The sequence below is a fragment of the Melanaphis sacchari genome, unplaced genomic scaffold, assembly GCF_002803265.2.
Source record: "Melanaphis sacchari strain LSU unplaced genomic scaffold, SCAv2.0 Contig1865_pilon_pilon, whole genome shotgun sequence".
Taxonomy (NCBI): domain Eukaryota; kingdom Metazoa; phylum Arthropoda; class Insecta; order Hemiptera; family Aphididae; genus Melanaphis; species Melanaphis sacchari.
The window spans coordinates 1-10,546 of NW_020270890.1; the positions used below are offsets into that span (position 1 = coordinate 1).

A 10,546-nucleotide genomic window follows, 5' to 3' on the forward strand; every position below is an offset into this window, starting at 1 on the left:
TCGGTATGCTTCGTTCAGTTACATATTGCTGTTTAGTTAAATTTATGTGCACAGATTGCCAATCACGTTTATTAAGCCGTCATGATTTGAACAACGCACAGGCACCCAATTATGTACAAGACGAACGAACATGTTGAACGAAATACAGGTCTTTAAGTACCAACAAAAACTATATTAAATACATCAATAAATATTTTTGATATTTTTAAAACAACACTCACATCAAAAACTGAGAATGTTTGGACCAACTAAAAGCAAATCACTTCAAAAATCGTATCGCTATGACCGTTTACAAACTCAAGATGCTCGTAATAGTCTGTATCATTGACTTATTCTTCAGCATTAATTTTTAAACAATGAGAAAACCGTAATATACATTAAAACGTTCCAAATTACGTTTTCAAATTTGTGTAGTGATTATCAGTGTTATAAAATGTTTCAATAGTTATTAAGTCAGGTTTTAATCTAGCAGTACTTTTATGTTAGTGTACTTAATCATACTAAATATTTTATTATATAATTAAACAACAATATTTGTTTAAGGCAAAATAATGTGAAAGTGGATATTTTAATATTAAGTTTGTATGATCACCTAGAGTATTTAAAAATATTTCAGTTAAGATTATAAACTGGATGCAGTCAATTTTGATTATATTTTTGTACCCCTACGTATCCATAACTGACACAGCCGGATAAATTCTACACAAGTAGTAAACGTATAATGAATACTATGTGATAGCGTAGCAACCCTAGAATAGTGTAAAATGAATATAAATGCCAGTGTCGATTCCAGAATGAAATAGTGCGCTCTCCTGAGCGCTTTGTCCGGCAACCGAACGGACGTGACTCCTAGCGAGTTGCAACGGTATCCCGATCTTACTAACCTAGGCGCCCGCAGCTCCTAGCGGCACCCGATTAATATCGCGCCACGAAAAACCGGCCAGTGAGCAATCTATAGTATTTATAATCAATGGTACTACGTACGACTGGATTTAGTAAAAATAGTAGGTATTTTTATTTTACCTAATGATTATAATTTACAATATAATTAATATTACCGAAATAATAATCTCGAGTTCGAACTATAATATTTGAAAAGGTGAATCATTTAGAGTAAGGAGATGTTTGATCACTTCCATCAGAAGCATAGGCATGACTACGGGGGCAGCAGGGGCAGCTTGTGCTGCCCCTGTAATATCTAAAAAGGTCGATGATTTGCACTTAATTTATGAAATGAAAAATATTATAATATTATTTCAATTAGATATTTTATATTGTATTTCCCTTGCTAAAAATGCAATATTTGTATATAACTATAACATATTAACATATTATTCTAATATAAAAAGAATCGTAAACTGTAACCAGTTCATATTATATTGTTTAAATCAATGATCCAGTGGGCCGGAGTGGAATGCTTGCGCATTACTTCTTCCTAGGAATTACAGGTTTGGAGCGTATAGATATAAAAATAAGACTAATCGTAATGTGTGTAAAAATAAAATTATTAGAATGCATTAATAGAGGTATATTGAAAATTCCTATGTATAATATTTTCGATAGAATTAACAAACACCACAGTACACAGTTATAATATTTTATGTCCGCGACAAACACTGAAACACGCATCGCACACACGTATAATATTGTTTCATGCTCATACATAATAATATTATTTAGTATTTCTGTTATTTATTTCGCTGAGTAGTATTACGCTATGTCCTAGCTGGTGCGTGCACGCAATGCGAGGAGATGGTGCGATATTTGACCGCACCGCACCGAATTCTAGTACCCGCAACCAGTGGCGGATTACCCATTAGGCTCGTAAGGCTCGAGCCTAGGGCGGCAATTTGTAGGGGGCGGCAAATTTTTTCATGTTATTTTATGATACAAAAAAAAAAAAGAAAAAATTAATGATATTCATATGGGGTATTCATCATTTTTGGTATCTGAAGAAATTAATGGCTACTTGTTTCTTGTTATAACTTCCATTATAACACAATGCGAATGAGAAATACGAGGCCGCTTAATAAGAATAAGGCGAAAATCGTCAAATTTTCTCACTAATAAGGCGACTGAAAATATTAAATATCGATTTATTAATAAACTGATTGATGATAATATAGTTGGCGAATCCGCGACAGTGGCGTGCTCAGGAATTTTGAATGGGGGGGGGTTCACCTTTTTTTTAATATAATATTTTAATCAATGAATATTTATAACAAATCATTATGTAATCAAATGTAAAAACTATATTTAAAAATTATAAAACAAAGTCTAGTTTACGGGGTTTTTTTGCAAGTTCGTCAAGGACTTCTTCAGCTGAAAGTGGTATATCAGTGTGAACAGCCAACATTGTCAGTCCATTAAGTCGTGTCTGAAAACAAATTGTAATTTTAATCTTGTATCATTTTAAATATTAAGTTTGAGATTGAGAAAATCACTTCTGTCATTGTGTTTCTTAAATAAGTTTTCAATCTTTTTAGACATGAAAACGTTCGTTCTGGGGTAGCTGTGGACACTGGTAAACTACATAGTATTTGAATTAAGAAATGAAGATTCGGAAACATTTCCTTCTTGCATAGCCTTAATGCTTCCAACCCACTTTTAGGGTGTTGTCCATTGTTGTTAAGTACTGCATGCCACAGATTTAATTCTGCTTTAACAATTTGTTTATCAGTGTCAAGATAAAACTGAAGAAGTTCATCAAAATCGTCTGAGTATGTACCAGAAAACAAACATTGAAATCCTAGAAACAATTTTCCAAAATTAGTATAATTCAATAAAAAATAAATTTAGTTAGGTACTAACCTTTAAGTACATTTTTGTGACATAAAAAGCGCTCATTTAACTGCTGTATAAATGAATCAATATATGGTATAGCTATTGTAACTCTATAATATTCTTCAGGGTCATTAATACTAGGGTGGGTTGGCTCGTTTTGTGCATTTTTTACTCAAACGTTTGATCGATATGGTAATATCTAATATATTAGCCATTTTCTATAGTAATATTATTTTCATTAATTAAATTAAAAAATATATCATATAATATTATATTTGATTATTATTACCTCAGCTTCTTTAAACAGTTGTTTAAACTCTTCAGTTATATTTCCACGTAAACGTTGAATAGTAGCCACAGTAACTTCAGCAAGATCTACTGCTTCTTTTAAGTCAAGATTGACTTTTTGCAAAAGTTTACATAATGGTAAACCATATGAAAATAAAACCTAATGAAACAACAAAAAATGTTCATTATGGCTAAAAATTATTGTTTATATTTTATACAAATGCATGACAATAAAATATAATATTTACTTTAATAACTTGAAGTGAAATTAAAAATTCTGAGTCCATTGCTTTCATTAAAATGTTGGCATCAGTCGAAGTTGTGTCATTCCACTCGCATATTTTTTCTAATGTTTGAATTACATAAGGAAATAATTCTACAAAATCATTTATTGCTGTATATCTTTCCACCCATCTTGTTGCACAAAGATGTTTAATAGATTTTGATCTTGTATCCATGTCACTTTCGTTAATAACACTTAACAAGACATTTTTGCGTTTGGGTGTATTTAAAAAGCAGTACATTTTTTCAACCAAACCCAAAGAATTTCGTATTGCTTGAATATCACAACTTGTAGATACAGCTAAATTCAACGAGTGTGCTGCGCAATGAACATACAAGGCCTTAGGACATGTTTCCCTCACAATTTTTTGAGTACCTTTAAAACGCCCCGACATATTAGAAGCACCGTCATAACCTTGTCCATACATGTTACTGCAGTCTATTCCACATGAATTAAGCCCTGTATAACAACAAATAATTAATAAAAATCTAATTTATTTATAATAAATACAATATTCGTCAATTACCATTCACAATAGTTGATGCAATGTCTTTTCCTGTCAGACTATGAATTTCTATATATTTTAAAAAGCGTTCACAAACAAATACATTTTCATCAGAACCAACAACATATCTAACACACAACGCTAATTGTTCTTTGACTGAAATGTCAGTCGTTTCATCTGCTAAAACTGAAAAGCATTTGGCAGAATTGACCTCTTTGACAATTTTCTCTAATAAAATATCTCCAGCAGATGAAATAATTTCATTTTGGATTTTTGCACTTGTGTACTTGTATCGGCCATCAGATTCCAAAAAATGTTTTAAATGATTCAGATCTTTAGCCTTATACTTCAAAATGGCACGGAAATTACCTTCATTAATATAAGGTTCAGATTCAGCTATAAAACAATGAAAATACAACATTAGTAACATTGTTAATTGTAATTAATATTTTAAAATTTAATATCACTTTTAAAACAAATTGGACCAGCATCTTTATGTCCACGTAAAGCAAGTTCTTGCCTTCCACAAAGCATGACACATTCGATAATTGGAAGAAGATTTAATCTATTTTCTTTTTTTTGTTTCATTCTAAATGTAAAATTATAAAACCAAATTCAGCCATTAAAAACTTTTCTCAAGGTATTAAAAAGAAGTATAAACCCCAAAATTTGTTTACCTTTCTGTATCCAAAATATCAATTATGCTTGGTTGGCCACTTGAAAATGATTTTAAGAACTGTTCACTTTTTAATAAAGACAAGGTATGATATTCATGTTTTGAGTGTTTTTCAAATACCTATTTATTATTGTATATAATTTTAATAAATATATTAGAAATAAATCATAATATGATATGTCAAGAAGTTGAGAATTATTAAATTTTCTTGTTTTTATTAATAATTATTATTAATATTAATAAGTTTATTTACTTCTAAAGCTTTTTTCCAATTTTGAAAAGCATGTGTCACAAGACTTCCTAAAGCTTGAGATCCTTTACCACCAGATTTGGCAAAAACTACGCAGTATTTGCAAAAAGCACCTTCCAGTTTTTCGGAATAAGATAACCAATTAAATTTATCTAGCCAACGTTGCTGAAATTTGATATTTCTCTTGGCATTATTATTAAGCAATGGAAACAAGTAATTTGCTTGAGGTGACCATAAATTTGTTAATACCTAAAAATATAATTGTTGATGCAGTGTATGCTAGGAAATAGCATTTAGCAGAATACTTACTATGTTTTTTTCATGATCAGATAAGCAGCGATTAAGAAACAAGCCAATATCATTTTTTTGAGTAAGATGTACAACATTTTCCAACTTAAATAAAATAAAAATAATGCCAAATATTAAGCATACTAGTATTTATAATCAATGTTTATAGTTATGTTGATCGTAATTCATAATAATGAATATTGATAAATATTAAATTATTATAATTAACTACATGTAAACATGTTAGACAGCCATACACTTCATCTTCATGCACATATTATACTCCATGCTAAAGAATAATGTAATTTAATAGCGTGCAAAGGCCAAAAAATTAGGACTTTAATATGGCGTATACCTACCAGTTTTAAGTCAAAAATCTTAAAATTATTACCTTACCTGGTTACCGATAATTTGACTATCTTCCGTTTCCAATTCGTGTTTCCGTTTAAGTGAATCGGATGCAGTACTCGCAGTAACACTGACACTCGTGGATGTAGTTTTAAAAAAGTTCGTTATCTTTTTATTTGACATTTTAATTTTAAATTAAAAAATTTCAAAACACTAAACTCAAAATACGAACACATATAATACAAACGTGTAACTCGACGCCTATCAAATTCACGATTGAACAATAAAATATATTAAATAATAACAGACCATACTAAGAATATATTTGTTTGTTTATTTTAATTTGTTTTACATTTAGATTCCAGTCGATGCGTACTAAATTAGGAATTACCGTGTATTACTATCATGTAAGATATCAAAAAGTATAATTATAACTAACATTAGTCAATACTCGAAAGCTATAAATAGTTTTGAATGTTGCATATTCGATATTTCAGTATTTTTCTCTTATAGATTATCATTCGATTATTTATATAAGCGACAAACATTATAATCGGTTCTAGCAATGTAAATTGTAAATGTTAATAATAATTCATTCGAATGAAATCGTTAGGTTATTACTCATTTGATTATTCGATTTTTTTTCGACTACTAATCATTCGATTATTCGATTTTTTTTTTTTTCGATTACTAATCATTCGATTATTCCCATCACTAATAATATGTTTTTATAATTATATAAAATGTATATGTTGTACAATCACGACGGGTTACATAGAAAACAGGAACATTGGTTGCGGTAATATGTTAAATTGGTAACAAAATAATGCACAATGATACCTGAACTATTATGTCTGACAAGGAGAAAATTATACATAATCAATTTATAAAAAAAAAAAACTCTAAAATTGAAAAATATAATAATTATAATTTTCTATATGTAAATTGTTAATACATATTATATATTTGTCAAGTGCCAAGGGGGGGGGGGGGTTTGAACCCCCTACCCCCCCCCCCGTGAGCACGCCCCTGATCCGCGAGTAAATATAAATCAATTTATCGGCGGAAATGTTTGAATATTCGATCTATTGACGAAAAGATAAGATTATTTTCAACCAGTATTATACAATAACAATATACATTTATACTTGACACGGCGACGCCGCGACGGTCGTAATCGTAATGACATTATTTGGGTTTATTATTAGTTATTACGACTATTAATAAAATTGATTATTATTATCATAAGTACCCATCATATTATTTTTCAATTTATTTTGCTGTGAACATCTGGACACATCGGTCGCCACTCACCATTATTTCGTCAAGGTTTATTGAATTATTCGTAAGTATATATTATAATATTTTTTAATCTCTTGTTCATTAAATCACTGGTCTAAAAGATAAGACAATTTTATGTTAATATTTTTTCGATATTATAGCACAAGTTTTAATATTATTGTATTGAATATTAATTTAGTTGTGGATCCACGCCTGGTTGTGGATTTCTTTTTAAAAAGAGTAATATTCCTACTCGAAAAAAATTAAGTGGCGCCCAATACCGAAAAGAAGTAAAGGAGAGGCAAGAGAAAGAAGAAGTTTTGAAAAAAACTAGGAAAATAAAAAATTATTTTCAAAAGCAGTCAGGCAAAATTCCAGTGAACGACATTTCTGGAATTGGAAACGTTGAAGTTCAAAATGAAGGTTCATATTTTTTAATTTGTACACCTAATTATTTTCCAGTTTTTTTTTTCAATAATTTAATTTATTTTTTAGATACAAACATTACCATGAATACAAATGATGATTCTGTGAATAATCCATCTCCAAGTCTGCCTACATCAACCACACATTTTGGAAAAAATCCTGCTGATTCCATCATACGACAAGAGTTACCTAAAGTACAAAATGTTACTCATTCTGGTTTTGTAAGTAATGATCCAGCGGAGTGGATAATTAAGGATACAATGATTGAAATTTTACTGGCCAGAGAAATTAATCAAAATTTAGATAACGATTTTACTAAAACCAGAATATTTTACGAACCTGGAAAATTTCGATCTCTGAGTAAAGATAATTTCAAAAGAAAATTGAAAAATGGAGAAGAATACGACCGAAAGTATTTAATATACTCTCCCAGTAAGAAGTCATTATTTTGCATGCCATGTCGATTGTTTAGAGGCAAATCTTCGCTGGCAAAAGAAAACGGATGTAACGATTGGAAAAATATTAATCAAATACTGAGCTCACATGAAAATTCGAAAGACCATCAAATTTGCCAAAAAGCCATGTTAAATCGAAGTAGAGCTAATGCGAGGGTAGATATAATACGCTTTGTTCGCAAATTGATGCTGAAATCCAGTATTGGAAAAACGTTTTAAAACGAGTCTTGACAGTGATTAAGAAACTCAGCAGTCGAAGGCTTGCTTTCAGGGGACATGATGAACGATTTGGATCTACCCATAACGGCAACTGCATGATGTGTCTGGAATTACTGGCAGAGTTTGATCCGTTTTTAGCAAATCATATTGCTACTGGCGGAAATCCTGGTAAGGGTAATACGTCATATTTATCGTCAACAATATGTGATGAATTTATCAACTTGATGGCCAAACATGTAACGAACAAAATTGTAAATGAAATTAAACAATGCAAGTATTTCTCTATCGTCGTTGATTCTACTCCTGATATTAGTCACGTCGATCAATTATCGTTTGTTTTGAGATATGTGAAAGACGGTATTCCAGTGGAACGATTTTTGCGCTTTCTACCAAAAGTAGGCCATAAATCTGAAAACATGGAGGACGCAGTTCTCTCATTTTTGGAAAATCTTGGAATTGACATAAAAAACTGCAGAGGACAGTCGTACGATAATGCGAGTAAAATGTCCGGTGCATATACTGGATTACAAGCGCGAATAGTCAAACACAATTCTCTGGCTATATATGTCCCGTGTTCAGCTCATTCTCTGAACTTGGTTGGTTCATGCGCTGCTGAGTGTGTTCCTGAAGCCTCAGCATTTTTTAATACCATTCAGACCATATTCACATTTTTTGCCGCTTCTACTAACAGGTATTTTTTTTGCCTCGACTTTCATTTATGTAATTATAATTTTTCATTTTTATGATTTTTCCAGATGGGATATATTTAAAAGTAACTTAAAAAATGGCCAAACAGTGCTGAAACGGGCAAACGGCACTAGATGGTCTAGTAAACACGACGCTTGTAAAAGTTATGCTACAAGTTGGGCGGAAGTTGTACAATCTTTGAGTAAAATTCAAGACGATATGATGGAGAAAGCTGCGACTCGGAGTGAATCAAAAGGTTACAAAGACCAAATAAACAATTTCGAATTTGTTTTTATGACAATTTTTTGGAACACGTTATTAGAACGTTTTAATGCGACAAATAAATCGTTACAATCGATAAAAATACATTTGGAAACCGTTGTCCACCTTTATACATCCTTGACAGATTTTGTCATCCAATTACGAAATGAAGAGATGTTTGAACAATTCATAAATAAAGCCAAACAATCAATCCCAGAAGAATATAAATTTGATATGAAGCGGTCCAAAACTAAATCAATTTTACCAGATGAAACACGAAAAAATGAAACGAAACCTCAAAACGGAAAAGATAACTTACGTATAAATGTATATTACCCAATACTAGATTGCATTTCAGTTGAACTGAAGAAAAGGCAAATGGATTATACTGAAGTGGCTGAAAGATTCGATTTTTTACAACATTTGAATAATTTTGAAGCGGACCTAATTTTGAAAAAAGCGGAACATTTACAGATGCTGTATAAAGATGATTTGGATGAAAATTTTGTAACTGAGGTACTGCACTACAAAGAGTATGAAATTTCCAACTTCGAACAGTTTATTGATCAAAAACTGGAGCAAACATTTCCGAATGTTTTCATAGCTCTTAGAATATTTCTTTCCATGGCAGTATCCAACTGCACCGCTGAAAGGTCATTAAATTTTTAGTATTCAAAAGAATAAAAATGTATTTACGAGCCAACTTACTAAAGAAAAACTCAACGCTTTGTCCATACTGTGTATTGAGAACCACATTACGAACGAATTAGACTTCGACCACTTGATAAAAGATTTTTCCCAATTAAAATCTCGAAAAGAACTGCATTAAATCATTCGTACTCTTTATGTAATTAATATATTGTAACTAGTAAGATTATATGTAATACAATATTTGAATTAAAGAATAAATTAATAATTATTCAACCATAGTACATTTGAACCATTTCTCACTCCCGGGACGACTATATCACTCTTCGATGTTAGCCCATTCAAATTACGATTTTTAGATAGTATTAAAAAAAGGGGGTGGTAAACACTGAGCGTGCCTACGGGCGCCGAGAAGGTTAATCCGCCACTGCCCGCAACAATGGCAAAATTGACGCATTCAAATACGCGGGAAAACGCATACGATTTGTGGATTTTAAACTTTAACTTATTTTTATAAGTAACCCATCAGTACCTTTTTGTTGTACTTCTTCAGTTACATATTGCTGATTCTGGCTAAAAATGTCTTTAAGGCCTAATATGTGTATGATATATTAACTATTCCCTGTGTGTTTGTTATAAATAATTTTAAATTTAAATAATAATATCTCTTGCCTATTGTAATTACATCACTTTTTATTAACATAATAATAAGACTATGAAGTGTTTATAATTTGGTTTCGTTATGCCTTATAATTTATCATTAGTCGTTCTTCAACAGATATTGGATCTTGAAAATTTGAGTACTCTTTTGACAAATTAATTGTTACTGTAATTTCCTTAATGTAATCAAATGTCTGTATTCATTCTCATTGTACAAACATTTACTTTATCTATAAATAATTAGCCGGATTACAGTTGGTAATTATCTAATATAAATCTGTCTATAAACTGAGCATTTGGAGATCTAGATTTTTACTCATTTTAAATGATTTATACTTCAGATAAGTATTTTCAACCAGATTCAACCTCTAATTGTTCTTCAATTAACGACATAATATAGTAAATTAATGTATTGATACAAACAAATTTAAATGCTATTTAACTAATTACTTATTATGATATTGATACTTGTCAGCACAAATGCATG

General features: G+C 30.6%; 2 protein-coding genes across 2 annotated transcripts; one reads left to right on the top strand and one right to left on the bottom strand.

Annotated features, from left to right (window-relative positions):
* Window positions 1-2,229: 2,229 nt before the first annotated feature.
* Window positions 2,230-5,608, bottom strand: LOC112592688 (zinc finger MYM-type protein 1-like). Its single transcript, XM_025336842.1, is given in 13 exon segments — window positions 2,230-2,377; window positions 2,445-2,749; window positions 2,812-2,930; window positions 2,932-3,002; window positions 3,074-3,232; window positions 3,321-3,673; window positions 3,731-3,814; window positions 3,882-4,256; window positions 4,328-4,449; window positions 4,538-4,656; window positions 4,790-5,035; window positions 5,096-5,179; window positions 5,471-5,608. Coding segments are annotated over 13 exon segments (2,286 nt in total). The 5' UTR covers window positions 5,606-5,608; the 3' UTR covers window positions 2,230-2,263.
* Window positions 5,609-6,165: 557 nt separating this feature from the next.
* LOC112592687 (zinc finger MYM-type protein 1-like) lies at window positions 6,166-9,404 on the top strand (the record flags this gene model as incomplete). Its single annotated transcript, XM_025336841.1, is given in 6 exon segments — window positions 6,166-6,221; window positions 6,903-7,126; window positions 7,199-7,746; window positions 7,749-8,494; window positions 8,559-9,144; window positions 9,226-9,404. Coding segments are annotated over 6 exon segments (2,339 nt in total), but the record flags the coding sequence as incomplete, so codon positions are not given.
* Window positions 9,405-10,546: the final 1,142 nt, after the last annotated feature.